At 41.2% G+C, this 24,670-nt stretch overlaps 2 protein-coding genes across 3 annotated transcripts in view; one reads left to right on the forward strand and one right to left on the reverse strand.

The window, feature by feature from the left end:
- The window catches only part of agbl1 (AGBL carboxypeptidase 1), a 172,159-nt gene extending 171,269 nt beyond the window's left edge, over positions 1–890 (reverse strand). The window contains exon 1 of one of the 2 annotated variants that reach the window (XM_080760773.1): positions 775–890. In XM_080760773.1, the coding sequence (XP_080616899.1) occupies positions 775–856 (82 nt within the window). In that variant the 5' untranslated portion in view covers positions 857–890. The remainder of the gene's footprint in view (positions 1–774) is intronic. The other variant, XM_080760774.1, reaches the window with a different exon arrangement.
- Positions 891–16,173: 15,283 nt separating this feature from the next.
- On the forward strand, positions 16,174–24,396 carry ska1 (spindle and kinetochore associated complex subunit 1). Its single transcript, XM_080760776.1, has 8 exons — positions 16,174–16,187; positions 19,504–19,571; positions 21,254–21,339; positions 21,441–21,547; positions 22,779–22,870; positions 23,230–23,370; positions 23,757–23,926; positions 24,104–24,396. Exons 2-8 carry the CDS (start codon positions 19,510–19,512, stop codon positions 24,250–24,252), a joined length of 807 nt encoding a protein of 268 aa, XP_080616902.1. The 5' UTR covers positions 16,174–16,187; positions 19,504–19,509; the 3' UTR covers positions 24,253–24,396.
- The last annotated feature ends 274 nt before the right edge of the window (positions 24,397–24,670 follow it).

The following is a 24,670-nucleotide window of genomic DNA, read 5'->3' on the forward strand; positions in this document are numbered from 1 at the left end:
GCTGCTCTGGTCATGTACTGGTACTCAGTGTTGGGCAAGCTACCCATAACTACCTTTAATAAGTCATTATATTACTTTACTTATTACTTGATCAACAACGACACACACACACACACACACACACACACACACACACACACAGACCGACACACACACACACACACCGACACACACACACCGACACACACACACACACACACACACACACACACACACACACACACACACACACACACGCATCAAAATATGCAAGTGCTAATCAGTCTAAATATATGGTGTCAGTTTACAATCATTTCTAATTATCAAAGTTTGACATTTGCATTCTATAATGCCAGCCAGGTTTCCTGAAGAGCCTCACTTCGCTGACATGACAAGACAGAGAATCCACTGTCACATTCAGGGCATAACAGAGACACATAGCCGAGATAGCAACGCTCCGGAGGAATTAGCTTAGCCCCGCTTAAATACATGGGTGAAACAGGGTGGTCTGATTGCCCCCCCCCCCTTAAGTTGGTACAGGGCTATCCAGCATTCAAGATACTGGCTCAACAGTCTGTCTCTCCTCTTATTGTCTCTTATTGCTCTCGCTCAGACACACACAACACACACACACACACACACACACACACACAAAATGCCTCAGTGCAGTTAAGATACTCCAAGGCATCGTGTAGCTCTTGCCTCTTGTGTGTGTGTGTGTGTGTGTGTGTGTGTGTGTGTGTGTGTGTGTGTGTGTGCACGCGCACGCTCGTGCATACAAGTGTGCATGTCTACCTTTGCAGGATGCAGGTAAGCTGGTCTGCAGCTCTCGCAGTGTTCCATTCCAGGTGAAATTACTACGTCCATAACTAAACATGACTGCAGCTTAACAGGTCTGTTCTCTCCTCTCACTGTTATATCACTGCTGTATGTGTAGGATATGTGTGCCTCTCTACAGTAGCTGTCTGTGTAGGATATGTGCCTCTCTACAGTAGCTGTCTGTGTATGTGTAGGATATGTGTGCCTCTCTACAGTAGCTGTCTGTGTATGTGTAGGAGATGTGCCTCTCTACAGTAGCTGTCTGTGTATGTGTAGGAGATGAGTGCCTCTCTACAGTAGCTGTCTGTGTATGTGTAGGAGATGTGCCTCTCTACAGTAGCTGTCTGTGTATGTGTAGGAGATGAGTGCCTCTCTACAGTAGCTGCCTGTGTATGTGTAGGAGATGAGTGCCTCTCTACAGTAGCTGTCTGTGTATGTGTAGGATATGTGTGCCTCTCTACAGTAGCTATGCTCTCTGTGTATCTGTCTGACTGGAAGTCAGTCTGTCAGCCAGGGATTCATTTCTGTAATTGCTAGGCACCCACAAAAACAAACAGGTAGATTGCTTCCCCCTGTCCTATGTGAGGGAGCTTTAAGTTGAGTAAGAAGGTAAGAGTCAGAGAGGGGAGGAGAGGGTGTCGTGTGTGTGTGTGTGTGTGTGTGTGTGTGTGTGTGTGTTACTGTGTTATGCACCTGCTTTAAAAAAAACGACGATAGCCCATTGGATGGACGGGACGACCAAATGTCAAACTGTGATTCCGGCATGTGTATACGACGTGTTTGTGTCTGTGTGTGAGGAAGGGGAGAAGTGAACATATATAAGTGTATGTGCGTGTGTATGTATATGTGCATGTGCATATGCATGTGCACGCGTGCATGTGTGTGTGTGTGTGTGTGTGTGTGTGTGTGTGTGTTTGAGTGCGCATGAGGGGGGGGGGGGGGGGGGGCGGTGGTTATAACTGCACAGTTAGCCGTGTGAGAGTGTAAATCACCTCTGTCAACAGCTTGAGTCCTATCCACTGCTGATACTCTGATACCCTGCTGTCAAAGGCATTAAACTGAAGGCTATGTGTGTGTGTGTGTGTGTGTGTGTGTGTGGTGTTTGCATAAGGTAAGAGGAGAGTATAAGACAAAAAATAAAGATAATGATGAGTTGAGAAGACCGAGTTGTGTGTGTTGGCCCAGTGATGTAAAAAGTACTCAAATGTTTTACTTACTGTAAGTAAGAGTATTTCTACTCTTACTTAAAAAAAAGTCTGGTAATCAAAATGTACGTATAAGAAAACGTATTGGCATCAAAATATACTGTACTTAAAAGGACCAAAAGTTAAAGTACTCATTGTGCAGATTGCAGAATGTCCCATTTCACAAGTTATCATTATGTCTAAAATTCATGAGAAAAAGCTCACAACACGTCATTGCGATGTGTTCTGAGCTTGTAAATCGTCTATTTTCAAGTAGCTTAAGTAGTTTAAATAGGGCTGACGTGGTTAACCTATGTTTTGTGATAATCAAAACTTACAAATTAAGTAAGTAAAAAAAAAAAGAAAAAAAACTACTGAAGTACTTGAGTATATGTACTTACACCACTGGTGAGACGCGATTCATAATTGGTCACAATGCATGTAGGTCTGCTGTCTTATACGTGCGAAAATCCTGCAACAGAGCATGACTACAGAAGGATTGGGCAAGCAAGAGGCACAAAAACAGTTGATATGTGCAGAAAGCAGAGCTGCGTGGCCACTGAGGTGGCTGCTGTTCGTTTGTCTTTGAAGGCAGGAGTAGTGTTGCATGCCCCCACTCCCCCCCCCCCTCTCCTGCAGCACGACATAAATAGTCCACAATTAAAATAGGCATACAGTACTTGGTATGCAATACACACGCATGGTTCCATAAATAATCCCTTTGAAGTCAGATTGCCATTTGTGAGATGGAAAAAATAGTCATCTATCCATCTATCTATCCTGCTCTATCACCACCAGAGCAGGACACACACACACACACACACACACACACACACACACACACACACACACACACGCAAGAGCCATCCAACGTGTGTGGGCATTAACGAGCATCAGGAACATTTAAGGTGGTGCAAGTATAACATTTGTCAGTGTCAGACTGACACTGTGGAAGCCATCCAACGCAGGACACAGCCAAGAGGGGGAAGAGACACACCACCTACATAGATAAACCGTGGGGCGACAGCCCGGAGGGCAAAGAGACAACGGAGCAAACCCACCACCTACACCTACATAGACACACTGCAGTGTGACAGTGGAGCAAACCCACCACCTACACCTACATAGACACTGCAGTGTGACAGTGGAGCAAAGTAGAAAACAAATCAGCACACCACCCATGTATTGTAGACACAATGTGACAGGTTAGGATCTGGTTAGGTTAGCATCTGGTTAGGATGCCTCTCAGGCGTCTCCCTAGGGAGGTCCTCGAGGCACGTCCCACTGGGAGGAGACCCCGGGGCGGCGGGGCAGACCAAGTCGCAGTTGGAGGAAACACATTGACTCACTGGCCTTGGAACGTCTCGGAATCCCCCAGGAGTAAGTCACTAATGTTGCTCTGGAAAGGGAAGTCTGGAACAATCTGGTGGAGCTGTTGCCCCCGCGACCCGACTACGGATAAGCGGCTGAAGATGGATGGACTCTAATCAGCTATGTGATTCATATTCATATTTTCAGATGTGAGCTGGTATAATATCAACGTGGGCATTCTTGACATGAAAATGTGACATGAACCCTGCACTGACTTGGACCACCTTTAAGCATGTCCTTAATGGAGCCACTTTTCTGTCTAAGCAGATGACAGGTCGCACAAACACACACACATACTGAAGATGCTCACACACTATACATACGTATTTTATAGAACAGGTGTAGATGCCTAACCCAGTATCAAAGCCATCATAAATCTGATGCGCGAGCGCGCGCACACACACACACACACAAACACACACCTTGGTGTTACAATTCTATTGCGAGAGCAGAAATGTCATCTATGGAGTGACAATGTCAAATGAACACAGCAAGCAAACAAGCTGACATTGTGACATACTTGGCAAGATACTTCAATTCATTTATCAATACATGGCAGTGATGGACGAAGTACTCTCAATACCACAATGTAGAAAATGAAATACTTAATGTAGGCCTACAAGTAAAAGTCCAGTATCCATAATTTACTTGAGGAAAAATACAAAGGTTTCGGCAAAATATACAAAAGTAGGCTAGTCATTATGCGGAATGCGCCATTTCACACGTTTTCGGATCTAAATATTTTCAAAAAAGCCAATGTATATAGGCTAGAGTAGGTGTGTCCAAACCTTTTTCAAAGGGCCCATATTAGAAAATACCCAAGGGCCAACTACATCTCCTAACATAATGTACCGACTATAGCAAAGTTATATACATTCTATTTAACTTTCAGCGCCACCTGGTGGTCACCAGTTGAGTGCCAATTCTCCCATTATAAAGAAAGAAATAATTTGTAATTGCAGCATGTATTGCAGCATGTAATGTTGAATTCCCAAGGGAAGACGTCTTGTCGTCCGTGGCATCCGGTACTTAATTGGCAATTAGACGTCTTTATGGCTACTATTTAACTATCATCATCAACATTTTATATCAATGTTCTTTTGTCAGGTGTGTGTTGTGAACAAAAAGTGTAACTCAGCCTTTTTTCAGCCATATGTCACATAACCAAATGTACCCAGACAAGCAAGGTAAAAGTAAGGAACAAGGAACACTGCAAAATTATACTCTGGGAAATGCCCTGGTTAAAAATAAAATACTTGAATGTAAACATGTCCCATACTGTTGGGTGGGCCGTTCATGATACAATTCAGGCCACATAAAATTCTTCCCCGGGCCCAATTTGGCCCACAGGCCGCACTTTGGACACCCCTGGCCCTGGGCTAGAGCATGGTTTTCCATTGAGATTTACAAAAATATTCATATCAATTATTTTGAGCCTAGAATCAAGCCATCCAGGATCCTGGTGAATCATGACCATAAGTCAAGACCTTTACTTCTGTGAAAAATAAATAATAATGAATTATATGATATACTACATTTAATAAATATATACCCTTTGTTTAGGGGCTTTCATTTTCGTTCTTCACAGAATCAAAGGTGTTACTGTATGGTCATGATTCACCAGAATCCTGGCTGGCTTGATTCTAGGCTTCAATTAATTGACAATTTATGTAAATCACTATGGGAAAAATGAATGGCAGATTGTATAGTGGGTCCAGAAAACCACTATGCTATGCTCTATTTAGGGAATGTTTTGTAGTAGTATCAAAACCTACAAAGTAACAGTAACTCAAGTTTCCAAATAAGTGTAGTAAAAGCGCTATATTTGCCTCTGACATGTAGTTAGGTAGAAGTAAAAATCATGTGTTGTTCTTTGACCCAGGTATTGCCCACTAGCACCATTATCAATTCCATTATTGATGTATGTTTTACTTTATTTGTATTTTCTTTCTTGAGAAGCCTGAGAATGGCTATAACTAAAAATACATCGCATGGATGCACCTCAGTGATGTATCCTGATGTCAACCGGGTTTCGGGTCTACCAACATCATACCCCTCACTCAGGCGAGTGCGAGAGTTTGTTTTTTTTACAAATGTACCTGTGCATGCAATGCATTATGGCATGGGTTTCTGCATAGTGCATTTACTACCAGCTAAGCTAAGCCTGCCAATTGTATTTATTTTACACCTGTTTTAATACTAATGTATTGTTCTGGTATTGAGTGAGAAGAGATTTTGTAACTTTTGTACTGGTTCAAATTTGTGCAAGCTAAATAAATTAGACATGTTCTTACTCTTGGATTTAACCTTTGTGTGTTTAAATCATTCAGTTGATAAAACCTTTACAATTATACAAGCTTTTTACTAAATGCACTCTGCTTTCATGCCAGAAGACTGGAGTAGATCATGCTAAAATTATATTTAATTGTTTTTAATAAAAAAGAAAAAACTGCTTTAGAATCGAAAAAAATCTTTTTTGAATCGAGAATCGGAAAAATCGAAAAGATCGTTTTTGAATTGAATCGTCACCCCAAGAATCGGAATCGAATCGAATCGTGGGACACCTAAAGATTCGCAGCCCTACAGGCGACCCAGTCGTGGTGATCAAGTCCCAATTTACGTCCCAGTAGCTACCCTCAATCAGTCCCACTAGGGTCACCAGGTCCACTCCTGCTCTCACCAGGCCCAGGACCTGCACCAGAGTCTATGTTCTTGGTTGATTATTTTATTGAGGACATCGGTTGAGCATATCTAATTCAGTGGTTTTCAAAGTGGGTGGCAAACATGTCATTATTGGGGGAAAAAAGAAAATTTGGCAAACCTTCAAACATTTAAAAAATATTTTCAAAAATAGCAAAGGGGGGTGGCTATATGTATGAACGGTACAGTATGTCCCACTGCAACAGGGTGTTAGCTTGATAGGCTATTTTTGTATTGTCGGATTGTCAGTTTTCTTTTTCCAAGACATTTCATAATAGGCGGGGCTGCAGTCAGAGGTTATGGCTATTTGGGTTCCTTGACATGGAAAGGTCTGGGAACCCCCTTGATCTAATTCCACTGGTGAAAAAAGTACTCAAATGTTTTATTTAGGTAAACGTGTCATTAATGCAATGTAGAACTACTCTGTAAATGTCCGGGATTCAAAATGAGTATACACTTCTGTATTTTCAAATGTATAGAATTTATACAAAATCTTTTGAAAATAGCCGATCTACAAGTAAAAAATGCGTCACATTGCGAATTTGTGACACATTGTGAGCTTGCAGTTCGGCTATTTTCAGATGGTCAAAATGTATGGCTCAAGTTCTGTATATGTGTATGTGTATGTTTTGTAATAATAAATCCAGAGCCTACAGTATATGTGCAATGTGCCTAGGAGCACTAGACCTGCAGGCGCCCTACAATTTACATTTTAAGCTTGTAGATCTGCTATTTTTGGAAAATGTGTACGATTATGCAAATTCCAAGCACTTTCATCCTTTGTAGAAACACACACACACACACACACACACACACACACACACACACACACACACACACACACACACACACACACACACACACACACACACACACACACACACACACACACACACACACACACACACACACACACACACACACACACACACACACACACACAATTACATATATATACATTGTGGCAACTCAGATTTGACCATGTTTGCCATTCCACAAAGGCATTTATTAACAGAAGTTTAAATCTTCTCTTTCTTGGCAGGGGAAAGCATTCAAAGGTTGTTAAGTTTTCACTGTCAGTGGATTAACACCAGCAAATAACATGGCCAAAATCATCACTGTGTTTTGTCAAGTCCAGAGTCTCAACTCAACCATCTTTAATGATATTTTACAGCACTTCTGTGTGCCTCTATACATTGACAAGCTTTCTGTTGATGCTGATCTTCCTTTTCAGGCAGCACTTGGCACCTGCCCACAGAGCCTAAACTATAGTAATTGGTGTACTGACCATCGTATTACTGTGCTTAACTGACTAGCCAACTGGCCTGAACTGAACCCCACAGAGAATCTAGTAGTATTGTTAAGAGGAAGGTGTGAGACATGACACTCAACAATACAAAAAAAACGAGCATGCAGTCTAGTGAGCTGAAGTAGCCCGCCCAATTGGTCAGCTGACTGCCACATCAGCGAATGGCTGATGGGACTTGCACACACTTATACGCCCACATAGTAATGCAGCATGTTAACCCCTTGAGTATAGTATGCGCCTTTGAGCACGGCATGAACCCCCTCGAGTATGTCTGACTGAACTAACAAACCTGGGCTTCCATAACACCTCAGTGACAAAGGCTGATCACCTCTATGCCACGCCCCATTGATGAAATAATTTGTTCAAAAGTAGCCCAGGCAAAGTATTGACTGCATACATTAATAATATACTTTTCAGATGGTCGACATGTCTCGTTTAAAAAAATCATTTTTTTGTGGTCTATTCTAATTTGTTGAGATAGATTTTCTGAGATAGGATTTATTTTATTTTCATGAACTGTACACCATAATCATCAAGATTAAAACAAAAAAGGTTTTAAATACTTGTATATTTATGTATGTATAACAAATTGAGAATGAAAGTTTCACTTTTTGAATTATATTACGGAAGAAAATGAACTTTTACACAATATTCTAATTCAACGAGATGGACGTGTGTGTGTGTGTGTACACACACACACACACACACACACAAACACACACACACACACACACACACACAGTGTATATACTGTATATATTAGGGATGCACCGAAAATTCGGCCACCGAAAATATTCGGCCGAAAATGGCTAAAAATGTATTTTCGGCCTATTCGGTTTCGGCTCAAATAAGCCGAAAAATATCACCGAATAGTAGTAGTGGTCCTAAAGTTGTGAATCGAACTAAACTGCGAGGAAAACACAGATGTACAAGCCCAACGCGCTATGCATTGCGACGGGTAGATGGCTTGTAGATCTGCTACTTTCAGCGCAGGAAGGGCGCATGCTTATGACGCTCTTTAACTACCGGTATGCATCATTCAGCCGTCAGCGACAGTCGCAACACAACACACGAGCAGCAGTCACGGGCAGTAGCAGATCAGCAGATCCGACACAACTGTATTGCACATATCTGTGCTTTCATCCACGATTCCATAGCCTTCTAAATCTTATTTCCCATCCACGGGCACAAGCAACGTGATATTAGCAGCTTCCACCCGATCTGTGGTGGTGTTCTGTTGACAAGGGAAGCTAGTAGCTAGCATGGGAGCTAACGTTAGTTTTAACACTATGTACTTTGCATCCGTTCCCCAACCCCTCACACTCGCTGCTGCGTTTACACGGGCAGACACAAAGACGAATGGGAATATCATTTGGAGCTTTAACAATGAAAAAATGCCACCAAAAAAAGACATGCCACCACCTATAAATTCAAACCCACCTCTGGAATATTGCTATCTCATTCCACTTTAATTAATTTTATTCCATAGTCTTAGTTTTTCTCTAATAAAGTTGTTTTTATTTGTTTTCTCATGTTCTCCTTGAAAAGTGTCTTTAAGTACTCAACTTTATATAAATAATATTATCACTATTATTATTACTACTTGTTTTTATTGCCTATGCTTATGTTGAAAAAAAAGCTCACGGCTCAGGTCAAATAGGCCTATTGATATGCGATTCAAATGTGACTAATTGAGATTAATTAATCACAAAGCCTCCAATTATTTAGATGTTTTTCAATGGACCCATAAGTGTTTATTATTTAAGTTAGGTTTTGCCATAATCATGTCTTTTGCCATAATCAGGTAGCTTTACAACAAAGATGTATTCGGCTATTCGGTATTCGGCCAACTGTTTCCCATATTCGGTATTCGGTTTCGGCCAAGAATTTCCCTTTCGGTGCATCCCTAGTATATATATATATATATATATATATATTATTTCCCCCCCCCCACCCTCCTCACCTGTTCTTCAAGTGATAATTTGATCTGCCTGCTCTGCTCTTTTTTTATTCCCTGGCCGGCAACAGCCTAGAGCAGAGAGTGGTATTACTACAGCATTCTCGTAGGTTTGTCAGTCAACCCTTTTCAACCCTGTGAAGGTGATATCTCAGGAACGTCTTGGGGGAATTTACATGGCACATTGGCACAGATGTCCACTTGGACTCAAGGATGTAACTGATTAGAAAGGTCAAAGGTCAAGGTCACATGGAGTTTGTCCCAAGTTACATTGTCAACACGATGTCTCAAGAATGCCTTGAGGACATATCACTTTCTTCAAAGTCTTCCTTTCTAAATATACCGGTAGTAATATACTACAGTGTACACAACTTTGGACAGACACGGATGTAAACGGCAACTGGTTGATTGAGGCATAAAACAGTGATGCCGTACTTCTATTTCTTTATTTAATGTTTATTATATTTGTTTCTCTTTTGTTATACTGCTTTAATTTCAATGCATAAAATGTGCTATATAATTATTTTGACAGCGATGAATCCAACGCGCACGTCCCGGCGCTTATGAGATAAATGAAATGTCTGATTCCACCAGACAGGTTAGCCCAACGCACCTGGTTTAGAACATCCCCCCTGAGTCCGAGAGGCATATACTGTACATAGTCCAGTGTGGTCTGTCAAGTACTGCATTACTACTAGGTTATGGTTCCTATATAGTACCATCGCTAATGACTCAGACAAGGCAGGTTTTGAGAATGAGTTTGGGAAGTGAGTTCATGTGACGCCAAAAGACAAAAGACATACCACTTCCACTTGGTATTATTTTTTGAGCCCTGACTGGCTGAAGCGTTGCAAACTCTATACCAAACAACTTGTTTTCATCTCATTACATTATTTTAAATAAAAATGTTATATCTCTGCTGTCGGGAGGAAACCTCATAACTCCAAAATGTTCATTTTTCAGGAAATGAAAAATATATCTTTTTCAGGAAATTAAGAAAATCTTATATTTTTAAACCAAAGCAATACAGCCTCATCAAAGTTGGTATTGTAACTTTATATATTGTCAATTACTTCCATGAGATGGGGAGAGGTGGTGGAGTTAGTTGCTTTAGCAGACAGTTTGAGGGTCCAATGTAGTTAAGATGTTATCCAAAGCACTTTTATCTACTTTTCAAAAACCTCAAAAATGGAGTTATGAGGTTTCTTCCCGACAGCAACGATATGTAAAGTTCTTTAAATTGAATAACCGTTTGCTTAAAGTGCAACATTGTTTTCTCACCCAACCAGCAGGTGTATACAGTAATGGTATTGTATATATATTTAAGGATTTAAGACTTAAGAATTTTTAAAATACCTCAGAAATATTTAACTGTGGAACCGAGTTCTCTGCTCCTACGTGCTCGTCAGGGTGAAACGTTTGAGAACCAATGTCATAGTCTAACAACAATACAAAAAACATAGGAAGTGGAGACAAACAAGAGGTCGGAAGAGAGAGAGAGGACATACGTGTCATCGCCGGGGGCTTAACAGAACATCCTCTTGGTATGGAAACTACGCTCAGGCCCGTCTCGTGTTGCCTACAGTTTACATTCAACAGATGCAGTACAGGGGCTGCGGATTGGATTTCATCTTGAAAATTGTGATGGGTATACAGTTAAATCCAGAGTTAAATGTGACCGTTTACTGTAGCTGGCGGGTTAAGAGAAATGTTACAGCACAAAAACTATTCCAGGTAGCAGGGGACGAAGAGACAGAGAAAAGGTCACACCGAGTGTTGCCCATGCCGTCTAAACGACAGGAAGATTAGCAGGCCATTTACAGCAGCTAATATGCAATATTGAAACATTTTGTCTGTTGGTTTACAGTACATGATTAACCAGTGATGATTAACCAGTGATGAAGCGCTACATGAAGCGCTACAAATTGCTACAAATTGTACAAAGTACAAATATAACAAGCGACGACGAGGCCACATGAGCACTTTATATCTACATGTACAAAAAAGTAAAGAATATCTTTTGGAACCCCATACAGGGGTCATAAAATACTTTGCACTGGTTTAAATAACTTTTATTTACAAGCGACTTTAGAGAAAAACAGGCCCAAACTTTCTTATAATAGGTAGACATGGCAACACTGATGCAACATGCATTTACTTCCAAGTGGCCCTCCAACTAGCAATGACGTTTATCGGGTATGCTAGTTTCTTTGAAGCATAACATTGTTGTCTTTAACTCTACTTGTGTGACTATGTACCCACGTTGTGTGTTGACTAGTAGGGTAAATGCCATATAGTCTGATCTCACACTTGTAAGTCGCCAGCCTTGGCTAGGCGTAGTTGCCTAGCCAGGGCTGTCATCATGGGTTTCAGCTGTCAGGACGCAAGGAAGCCGGGAGGAAAATAGCATTTATACATCCTAGGGTGGAACTGTTCACGTTTGTGGTGACCCTAAGGGCAGAGGTTAAAACGCTTTTGGAGGTGCGCCCTATTCACCTGTTTCGGGGGGAAGGTACTGGGACTCCTTGTGTGTGTGCGCTTACTAGTATACAAAATACATTTTATATTAAAAAAATCACACCCGTGTGAACTGAGTGGTGCAATTCCCCTCTCTCTCCCCCCCCCCCCCCCCCCCTCTCTCTCTCTCTCAATAGCAGGCAACAGTGCAGCACTATCTCTGTTTCTGGCACAACAGAGCCCCTACTGATACTCATAGTCATACTGGTGCTCATAGTCACATAGGTAGGTTAACTCAATGTCTGCCAACGACCTACTTGACTCCTTTTTTAGCAACTCCCACAGCGCCAACGACGTCTTTATCGTCTTTTTCAGACGGGTATAACATTGGACCAAAAAAAAAAATGAAAATTTAAATTAAATAAAAAAATGTATAGAGACTGGCACTTAGGGACTTTTTGGCACTTCTTAAAAGCGATGAATGAGTTAACGTCACATAGGTGAACACAGACATTGCTGTTCCTTGGAGTGGTTGCATCACTCAAAAAAAAGAAATTGTGCTCAACACAATCAAATGCTCATTCTCAGATGTTCTTTATTTAAATCAGAACATGACAGATACTAGCCTGGTAGAACCACTCCCCCTGCTGGACAACATTTGCATTCTGCCAGCTGGGTGTACTCCGGTAGAATTCTGGCCGGAGCGATACGCGGCTGTATGGGGCCGCTAGAGGCGGGATCAACGCGAGACTTATGACATATTGAAGCTGTGCCACAGCGCAATGTAAACACAACCTAACAAGACTACAACTCAAAATGATTATGGAGATATCAGATTTTTGTCCCGCTGCTTCTGGGTTCATCGTTTCTGCCTGAGAGATCCCAGATCCAGGCAGGAGGAGGGAACTTGTGAACTCAGTACTGCGCAATCTGGCGGAGTCAGGTTAGACAGATACTGCATCCCGTGCATTGGCGCGCCAAAATGGTCATGGCCTACGTTGAAACATGATCCAAGGAATCCAGGGGAAAATAAATGTATACGACCAAACAGTTCAAGAGTTATATGCCAAGACATGATGCGAGCGGTTATAGTGCCACAATGAAATGCGCGATTTGAAACATTTGGGGCAGAGGTCCTTCCTATCGAGAGTTTCACAACGTCCTCCAACGGTGCCAGAGATCAGCTTTTCACAGACACACTGTGTCCATATATGAACGACGCGTTCATATATGGATTAAACATATGTCTACGCTTATAGAATTAACGGTCCAAGAGAGGGTACAAATTAAACCAAATGTGTTTCCATGTGGTGTTGTACCCTCTCAGAGTTGTGGTGGTAAAATTTAAAATACATTTAAAAAAGAAAGACCACATCAAGAACAGTGGTCCCTTATTGGCCGGAGGAGTACACTGACTTACATACATATACCCAGCTGATCTCAGTACTTGCACGCTCATGCTGGGCACAAAAATGATAGCTGCATTAGATGTATACGATAGCAAAGACAAATGCACTGCACTTTATTTGTACTGGCTGCAAGATAGGGCCCTTAGTGGTTGAGATTTAGAGAGTAAACACTGGCGAGAGAAATCTACTATATTATCTGACCTGTCAAGAAAGAACCGAAAATGAGTGATGGGACACCATTAGCAAGTGAACAGTGGATTTAGACTTTTAAAGCTCCCCATATCTGTTGATAGAAGAGATCCACTGAAGCACGATTAAAGCCCGGTGTTTAAATCCACTGCAACTGGAGCTGGAGTGTTGCGTATGTGCATGAGAGCTTGGCAAGAGGAAGTGTGTACTGTATGCACGTGTTGTGTGTGTTTTCCAGAGAAGAGGGTTAGGGTGAGAGGCAGACAGGAGAGCGTGCTTATGTGTGCATGTAGATGGGAGAATGTTGGGAAGGGGAGGCCGGGGTTGGAGGAAGGTTAAAGCAATATTTCACTTTGGCAGAACATTTTCCGTTTTCAGGACACACACACACACACACACACACACACACGCACACACTTTACTGAGTCAGCAAGCATGCAACGCAACGTGAAAATCGATCACGATGGCTGCATGGCTGTGCTGCAGCAATTTGCACTGTGAAGCAGGACATAATTGGCTATTGTGTTTTTCTTGTATATACATCTCACCTTTCATATAAAGTATAAACTATACTTAATTGACTGGGGTCCCACAAAAGGACAGAACATCTTCTCTCCTACACCAAATCTCAGACCAAAATATAAGCTCACAAGTCTCAATGCATTTCAAACGTTCTATCAAAGCCAGAATAAGGATGCCATAGGTTTCATGTGTATAATACATTACTATTCTATCAAAGGCAGAATAAGGATGCTATAGGTTTCATGTGTATAATACATTACTATTCTATCAAACCCAGAATACGGATGCTATAGGTTTCATGTGTATAATACATTACTATTCTATCAAACCCAGAATACGGATGCTATAGGTTTCATGTGTATAATACATTACTATTCTATCAAACCCAGAATACGGATGCTATAGGTTTCATGTGTATAATACATTACTATTCTATCAAAGGCAGAATACGGATGCTATAGGTTTCATGTGTATAATACATTACTATTCTATCAAACCCAGAATACGGATGCTATAGGTTTCATGTGGATAATACATTACTATTCCACAGGTATGTGTCTATAGTGTCATGAATGCATCCACACAGAACGCAGGTATTAGGAACAAAATATGTTTTTTTCCCGAAATTATAGGTCACAGGAAATAACAGGTGTCAACCTGTATGAATGCGCTTGTAGATAGGCTATTTTGACTACGAGATTTTACGTCAGGGAGGTAAGGAGCTGACCTAGTATAGAGCCCTGGGGGGTCCCGTTCAACAAAGTATACACTATGGTATATTTACCAACCAATCTTAATCTCCTTTTTTTTGTGTGATTCATTCCCCCAAAAATATATATTTTGAACTGTTGTATAATTTAGATAGATAGATAGATAGATACTTTATTTGTCCTTTCGGAAATTTGTTTTGTGCACAGCAGTCATCAGGATATACATAAAACATGCAAACAAACAGATCACAGACAGTACATAGACAATAAAGAAATAGTGCCAACAGAAGGCCACCAGTCATAGTTCCAAGAGGCATCACATCACACTCTATGCACGGAACTGAGATGGGGCCTGCTTGTTCATAAGTCCTATACTTATGGGAACAAACGATCTTGAGGCCCTAGCCTGCAGGGAAGGTACCATATACCGTCGCCCTGATGGTAAAAGATGGTATTGGCTGTGTAACGGGTGTGTGTTGTCCCTAGTAATGCATGGCTTTCCCCTTCCTGAGTACCCGGGTCTCATACATTGAGGTCATACTCTCAAATCGTACCCCAGCTATTTTGCTGGACACGCTGATGATTTTATGGAGTTTGTTCTTATTAACCAGTGATAATGAGCCATACCATGAAACAAAACAAAATGTCAATGCACTCTCCACAAAGGATCGATGAAAGAGTGCCATGATATTTTTTTCAACGTTATACTGTCTCAGTCTGCACATAAAATGCAGCCTCTGCTGACCTTTCTTGTAGATGGAATGAGTCTTGGAATTCCATGTCAGCTTGGAATCAATCGTTGTACCCAAGTACTTATATTCGTCCACCATCACTACCCCATCCCCACCAATGACTATTTCCTGGTGTGCATGGGCACCAGTCCTAAGGTCCAATATGACCTCCTTAGTTTTTTTTATATTAAGCTGGAGGAAGTTACTCCTGCACCAACCGGCAAACTCGTCCACTGTTCTTCTATAGCTTATCTCATCATCCTCAATCAGACCAACAATAGCTGTGTCGTCTGCGAATTTAACAATACAGTACAATTATACAATACAATTATATTATTCTATATAACCCTGTGTGTAATCCACCCCACCTAAACAACATGCAAAAAAACATACAAAAGAGAGACGCCAGGGTTAATGGGGTCAAATAGCACCCAACGCAACTAATCAGATTAGATCAAGGGGGGGGGGGGGGGACTATTTGGTAGAACCACAGATGACCACAGCAATCTTGACAATATCACAAGGCAACTGAAGACGGAACTAAAGCAGCATGGTAGAGGAGAGGTACACCCGAGGGGGTTCAGGGTAGCTCCTCTGACGTGTGCAGCCATCAATCACACGGTGTGAGTGTGTAATCTGAGCTACTGTTGGTAGCCCCTTTGCTTGGCATGCTACACATGACTGAAATAGCATTTTCCAAAAGGCCTGACACCCAAGACGTTCTCTAGGCACACTGCCCAACCCTCTCGGACATAAATACGCGTGTGTGCACACACACACACACACACACACGCACGCGCGCCCGCTCGCCCCGGGTCTAATCTGGCGACCTCGGAGCGGTCAACACCAGGTATTCCTAAACGTAACCTCAGTAAAACTAATAACTATGCCTAAACCTAAAATTATTGCTAAACTTAACCTCAGTGAAACTATGCCTATAACCCTGAACGTAGTCCTAACCTTAACCTCAGTAAAACTAATACCGCTGGTGGCGAACGGTCCTCGAACCCAAATACTTGTAGTCATCAACCTGTTCCAGAGGATTGCACTAGTATATACTATATACTACACTATAGTAAGACGCCCTGAGGGCGAGGTCGGGTGTACGCAAAGTACGCATCTGCCTTCTGGGCGAGCACTGGCGCTTTGGCATGGGGGGTCAGATCAACATATGGAATGAATTCTGTACTAGCCATATATGGAGCGTGTCTTGAGTGTACAGGGTTTGATGAAGTCAGAGCAACATATGGAATGTCAGAACAGGATGGACGGGTGTGGGAAGGATCAACATATGGAATTTCAGAACAGGTCAGCTCCATATATGGAGATCTAAGAGTTTGAGTTTTATAGTCAGATCTAGGTGATGATCCAGTCTTCTCCATGTATGGTTTTCCAGGGTTAGATGAGGTCAGTGTCGTGATCTTCATATATGGAGATGGCCATATATGGTGGCGTGACGTGTCACAAGGTGTGATGTCACATGGAGGCGTGATGTCACAAGGCGTGACCATATATGGAGGTGTGATGTCACGAGGCATGAGCATATATGGAGGTGTGATGTCACGAGGCATGAGCATATATGGAGGTGTGATGTCACGAGGCATGAGCATATATGGAGGTGTGATGTCACGAGGCATGAGCATATATGGAGGTGTGATGTCACGAGGCATGAGCATATATGGAGGTGTGATGTCACTTGGCGACGTGTGACCATATATGGAGGCGTGACTAACACACATAGATGCAGGTTTTCAAAGTAAATGCGATCTACAGTCGCAATAATGGTAAATGGTGCATTTGTATAACGCCTTTATCCAAATCGCTTCATAATGAGCGTTACATTCACCCATTCACACACCGAATGGCAGAGGAGACTATATAAGGCCACAACCTGCTCATTGGGAACAATTAGGGGTTTAGTGTCTAGCTCAAGGACACTTTGGTGGGCACCCCACGTCACTACTTTGAAAGAATACAAGGGCACACAAAAGAGTGCTCGGATCGCCGCCTTTTCTTCAGTAATAAAGAGTCTATTAATAAAACATCTATCAGAAATCAGAACGTGGAAAGGCCTCAGTGACAAATCATGACAAAAAACACATAACAAATCATTAGAAAGAAGAAAAACAACAAAATAGTTTGTAACACAAAGTTTGTAACACAAATTGTGTTTATTGTCAGGAGTTGTCACCATCCGAGTTGGCTTTGTCTGAGGCTTACAGGTGGAACACCATGGGTTCTGATCTGCTCCTCAGATATACATGTCCAACTTTAAAGATTAAAACACTGGGGAGATGCTCAAACTATTTTATGGTGGGTGACTGGGATTAAGGGATGAAAGGGGTTGAAATAGAAAGCCAGCAATGATGTCATCCACAGAGTTTATTTTATAGTGTCACTGGCTTGTCTTGCTACCTCTCAGGTTTAAAGTCAATGACAATGTAACCTTTGTTTTAATCCATAGTGTGTGTGCATGTGTCGATGCGTGCATGTGCACGTGTACAAGGGTCTGAGAGAGTCTGACTGTGAGTCACTACAAGTCGCAAGTTGCAAGTGGTTTCAAATAGACTACCTTTTACCCTTTTTGTTATCCACAGCATGCCAATCGTCCCCCTTGATGTGCTTAATTCATCCATCACCAGCGATATGAATAGATACTGACACAGTCATCCATCACAAAGTCTCTAATCCATTCACTGTCATCACTGAGTTGCTACAGTTAAGTAAAGGAAATGCTGATGCTGAACAGTATCCTATGTTGTCTTGAACTTCTTCATGCCCAGGGTTGAAAAAGGTTAACCAAACCTGGTGCCATTCTTTTGGGCTTGTCATTGTAGACAATTCATTGTAGATCGTCACAATGCCACACGCTATGAGCATGTAGATTTGCAAAAATAGTTAATAGAGCTTAACTACCTAGGTGTATAAGTGTTTAAGAATTCCACTCACAAATTTAAAAAATATAAAGAATATTGACAAAAACACACACAAAAACTTTGCTCACTAAATCATGGGTTCCCAAACTCGCGACCCCAACCCCAACCGGCGGTAATTCTATGCGCATTTATCTGCACATGTATGAAGCCTATGGCTATGTAGGGGTTTTGTATGTATTTGTATTTTTTACATTGTATTTCACTCATTCTGTTGAATTCTATTCAGGTGTATTATTTTTGTACAAATATATAATTTTGATGGCCCAAAATTATTTCACGGCAGCTTGTGAGCTTGTAGATCTGCTATTTTTGAGAACCACTGTTCTAAAAACTCTAGGCCTATATGTCCTAAGAGTTTTCTGCAAAAGTATAATCTTGCTAAATGACACAGATGCTTTGCTGGTTTAATGCGTCAAATATTACACAAAATGTGTGTGTAACATTATAAAGAAAAAAAAAACATCTCATATCTGAACTCACCTGTAGCTTGTCAGTGGACATGGAGGCATTGGAGGCCAGACCAGACAAAATACAGCTTGGCATGGATCCATCCACAGTCAACGTCATTTCCATCTCACCGAGTGCAGTTAACAGGCAGGCAGTCTAATGGGATGGAGGAGTTGGTTTTAGCCTATCAGACACAAAACTTATATTTTGTTATTAGTTGCACTGCTTAAATGCAGCCATATAACATATTTGAACATGCACAGTAGGCATAAGTAGGCCTACATCATTACCATTTACCAGACCTATAAATGTCCCCTGAACCTCGGTTTTGTGTAGCATAGCGTTGTAAAACATAAAATATCAAGCACAAGTCGACAAGAAAGAATGTCGACTCTTGACTTTACCCCGAGTCTGAGTGCCTGTTCGCTGGAGAGTCAATTTCCAAATCACATTTATAGTCCATGACAGCGGTGAAACATGTTATTGATCATGTAGAACACTTTTCGTGGTTATATTTTAATATAAAACGTGAAGTGACTAGTGTGAAATCTTAGACGCGTGCATAAGAGGTCATTTATATTCGTAAAGTAAACTCACGGGGATGCCTAGCTACTTTCGGAACCCTCGGTTACCTTTTCTTCTTCTTCTCTGAGTTTTATGGCGGATCGCAACCAACATAAAGGTGCATACCGCCACCTACTGTAAAAGAGTATGTAACATCGGTTTGTAGTATATAAAAATGTAAACAGTGCCTTCCTCACCATAGCTACACCCTTTCGACAGGCCGGCATGCCAAAACACAACGCAGCCTTGATCTCCTTGAAGGAAGCGGAAACGTCACAGCGGCCGCGGTAAGCTACCCGGAAGCTACTTGCGTTTAAAATCTTCGAACAAGAAAACAACATTGACTTAAAGCAGTAACTGCGGTCACATTCTCAATTTCTCATCATGTAAGTTGTTACTGTGTTTGTTATGGGTGCATCATGCAGCAGAAATGCTTTTTTGCTGCTGGCGAAGTGACGAACGACTTTAATCACAGCAAATTGATATCAGCTGAGCTAATGTTAGCAACTGTATGTACTGTGTGGCGATGCAAAGTTAAGCCGCCCCAATATAGCCGACAAGCTCACACACAACGCTGTGCCTGTGAATCTCTAGATGAAATGAGTACAAAGGACCCCAAACAAAACAAGCCACATGCTTTCTTGGGATTTAATTTAAATCCGCAGAATTGTTTTGAACTGAACTTTCATGTGCTTTTTCTACAAACTTATAAAGACAGACAATATGTAGAATGTCAGTTGTATGCGCGACGAGGATCATTAGGATGATCCTAACCTAGTGTGGATGATCCTAAAACTAGAATGTTCCATAAAGCCAATGTAGTAGAATTGATCGTCCATATGCACGCACGGCTGCCATCTTGCCAGCAAGGTGCTAACTAGGTGCAACGTCCCATACACAGCCCATTTATCCAGACAGAAAAGTTGTATTAACATTTGATGTCAAATCCACCAACATTGCAGCTGTACGAAAGGCTTGAATTATCCTCTATCTGCAATGTGTAATTGTTTCATAAAAATCCACTGTGTAGACATGTGTTATGAGCTACTCCCTGTCAAGAAATGCCTTGCAGATGATTTGTCTGTCAGTGCTGGAGTTTGGAAGTGCTCGTTGACTATCACTCAACAGCCCATGAGTACCACCTGTTTTGCACATAATGCAGGAGGCAGCTGTACTGATAACGAGCGCTTCCCAACTCTGACACTTAGGGAAAGCATCTGCAAGGAATTTCTTGACAGGTCTACAGTGGATTTTTATTAAACAAACACTTTGCACTTGTGCAGATAGTAAGAGGATAATTAACTGAAATACAGCTGCAATGTTGGTGAGTTTGACGCTATTTAATACAATTAGATAGGACTTTTCTGTTTGGATGAATGGGCTGTCGATGGGAAGTGGCACCTAGTTAGCGCCTTGATGGCAGCTGCAGCCATGGGCAGGACTTTGAAAACCTTGATCTAGGCTAGGGCCTCTAGGCGGAAGGATGGTTCCATATGGGGCTAGATCTAGGCTTAGGCTAGATGGAGGCTAATTTTGTACTTTTGTAGTTGTTTGTTTTCCAGTTCAGTTAGTGCTTTTTGTGTTGTCCTTTTATCAATAATTGTAAACCGTACCTCTGTACAATCTTTAGTATTCCATCAACAACAACAAAAAGGTTTAATGTAGTTTCTAACCAGACACGGAAAACATAACCCGGTATACAAAATCAGCCTGGGGTTCCCGTTTAATCCATACACACTGTTAATTTTAATCCCCATTTATCATTTATATCTACAGTATGTGGGGTGCCTACAATTTTGTGGATTCTCAAGACTATCCAGCCTTTTTATAATAATAGATATGAAAGTAAAAGTCAGACATCTATGATAGTATTGGTCCAAGGCTAGACATTTTCTTACATTGTGATTTAATAATCATGCTATCCAAAGTTTATTATCCAACCCTTGCTTGACACATGCTGTTCTTTCAGAAATATGAGTGATTTGGAGGATTACACCCATTATCTAAATGACAAGATATCGTCATTAAAACACATGCTGGAGCTGTCGGTTGATGGTATGAGAAAGTATCTTATAAAGACATTATAAATGTGTGTAGACAGAAGTACAGAAAGCCATTAACACTTTTTGGTTTGTTTTGCTCTCATTCAAAAACAGGAAATATGATTGGAAAAATCATGATGGATGTAGATACAATAGCAGGACTTCTTGATGAGTTTGAAAAACGTGTGGCTGAAGAAAACGTTCAACTGACACGTTTGAAGGTAACATACAGCCAACATGTTTGAGGAAGTGTCAATGTCAACTAATGCAAGGATTCCCATACCAACCTAAAATAATGATATTTGAACTGAGGACCACCCTCAGTGATGAAAATATCCTGCATCCATATAGCCCAAACCACACCAAAGGGTCAGGTCGGGACAACGGTTTACCTTAAAGGAGAATTCCATGCTAGAATGCTTTCTTATCTTTCTTACCTTTCTTTGTAGTTGTTACGTCCCCACCAAAGAGGTCCAGGTGTTTTTTGGTGCAAAAACTCCTTATTGGCTATTTCCCCTACCATAAGCCCTCAATGAATTGCATTGCATTGAATGGGGCTATGGGGTGTTATGCTAGTTCGCTTATTTCCATCGAAAGAAGTAGTAAAGTGTGCCGCTTGGGATATTATTTACATTATGAAGAGAGGATATATACAAAGAGATTATAATTTTGAGCGATGGAAATAAGCGAATTAGCACAACACCCCATAGCCCCATTCAATTCCCATTCAATGCAATTCATTTAAGGCTTATTGTAGGGGAAATAGCCAATAAGGAGCTTTTGCACAAAATAACACCTGGACCTCTTTGGTGGGGACGTAACAACTACAAAGAAATGTAAGAAAGCCTTCTAGCATGGAATTCTCCTTTAACGTTTTGTCCTGACTCCCAACCCAACCCCTTGGTATGGCTAAATTAGACTCACTAAATTGAGAAAGGATGCAATCATGTCACCCTCCGGGGGTCCTGGGATGCAATACTGTCCCGGTCCCGTGACCCATTTCATTGAAATTTAAATCCCTGCACCCTGACATTGCAATTAGTTTGACTCAGTTCCACAGATGCATATTGTGAAAAATCTACTGCAAGGCGTTGTGAGCTTGTCGATCGGTTATCTTCACAATGTTTTCCTCTTTATGTAATATTTGGTAATAAAATGGTCTTAACTAAAAATATGCTGATACCCATACTGTACAGCTGTTGAGTGAGAAAATAATGTTGCATAATAAGCATCTGGGGACCCTTATTTGGGGACCCTTGGGAAGGGCCCACTTGAAAATATTGAATGTTTTCACAGTCCACCCATCTGACCACTTAACTCGACATCTAACTTCTTAGATTGGGGTCAGAGATTAAAATTAAAACCATTGTTCTAATGAATGTTGTTTATCAAAGTTTATGTTAAAGTTGGACCATTTGTTGCATTTTTTGATATATTGGGGGTTTTTTTCAGGAAATGAAGATGTTCTTCCAGAATGAACTGAAAGATGGACGACATCTACAGGACAATATACCAGAACACATGCCCAGGAAGAAGGCGCCAGAGTAAGACCTCTTATTGGTTAAATAAAAGGTGTTTCTAATTGTTACATGCAAGTTTAGGAACGATAAATTGGTGAAATCGGTCTAGTCTATAATGTGTAATGTTTGGACCCAGATATACTTTCTTGAATAACAAAAAAAGGGTGAATTAGTCTCAACTTGGCAACATCAAAATGTTTTGCTTGTGTTTTTATGTTATGGTTGGTATAACACCAAGGGATGTAGATTGGCCAAAAATAATGAAATGTGTGATTGCTATCTTTTTAATGTGTAAATCTGTCACCTGTGCTTGGAGAGTGGGATAATGGGATTTGCCCTCCAGAAAGTATGACGTGTGATCATGGATGTTTTTGAACTTCCAGGGTCAGTGAACCGCCGCCGTGTCAGAAAGGACCTGTCGAGCAGCAACCAGCCGAGAAGCAAGAGCATATTAAAAAGCCAACTAAGCGTCCCATCAAGGAGATGGAGGTCATCACCATGCCAGAATATGATGGCATCCCTGCGTGAGTAGAATACCTGTGGAGGGCTTAAAGCTGCAGTCTGAAGCACATGCTTGTAGATCTGCTTCTTTCAGTGTGTAGCATCACACAAACTGAAGTACCGTACATCACGCCTTTTTAACACTAAACGTATGTCTTGACAATGGAATTCCAGCAATATGTCTAGTTAGTTACTACTGGGTAAACATTTAAGATTTGTGATGAGATACTATAATTAAAATGTTAAGATCACTTAAGATTGTTATTTCAGGCATTTACCCACCCCCAAAAAAACATGAAACTATAGATTCTGAGCGAGAGAACCAGGAACTCGTTTCTAGGTTTTGGAACTATAAACTTTGTTAAACAAAATATTATTTATGCTCATTCCAACCACTGTGTCCCTCCAGGTACATGAAAGGTCGTATAACATATGGCCAGCTGAACACTACGGTGCAGATCATTAACACAGCTGTGATGGGCAAGTATAAGATCCTTCGCCAGCCAGCAAAGAACTTGAACAACCATGAAAGGCAACTGCAGCAGCGCTTCAAAGAGGCAGAGACAAAGGATACTAAGGGTACATGATGATAAACCTTACAACTGCTACTTAACAGTACTTTTTCATGTTGATAGAACTAGATTTGGTATGCAGGTTGGAAATTAATCTTGCTCGCTCTCGAACCCCCCCCCCCCTCCCCCTCCCCCTCCCCCTCCCCCTCCCCCTCCCCCTCCCCTTCCCTTCTATCTCCAACAGGCCATTTTTTTGTAGTGGAGAACGACCTTTGTGAAATAGGACAGATGAAGATGGACAAACGTTTCCAGAGCATTTTGAGCATGCTAAGACACTGCCAGCGCCTGCGTGAGGTGCGCGGGCAAGGCCTCACTCGCTACATGTTACTGTAACATTCTTCCATAAGAAACTTCTTTCTTTTAAACCTATAGCAATGAGAAATCAGAATTAAAATGCAAAGATTATTTTTGCTAGTATTTGTCATGTTACGTTTTTGGACACTTTAATACTAATAAAAAATAAGATTGTGTGTTTGACCTAATTTGTATGGTATGTTAATTGATTCTAACTATTTAGAATTATTATATATTCTAAATTATATATTCGCTGTCATGTGGAAATGTTGTATTTCAGGAATGGGGGGGGACCTGTGTTGGATCCAATTTATCACAAGCTCCTCTTGTCAATACTTTTAATTAGTTCAATATTTATAAAGCCTGAAGATGGACTTAAAGGGATATTTCAATTAAATATAAATATCACACTCAGGATTATGTGAACACCCCAGACAGTTTTTAAGTTGCCTGATTC

Source organism: Protomyctophum bolini (assembly GCF_963924005.1).
Source record: "Protomyctophum bolini genome assembly, chromosome: 4".
NCBI lineage: Eukaryota > Metazoa > Chordata > Actinopteri > Myctophiformes > Myctophidae > Protomyctophum > Protomyctophum bolini.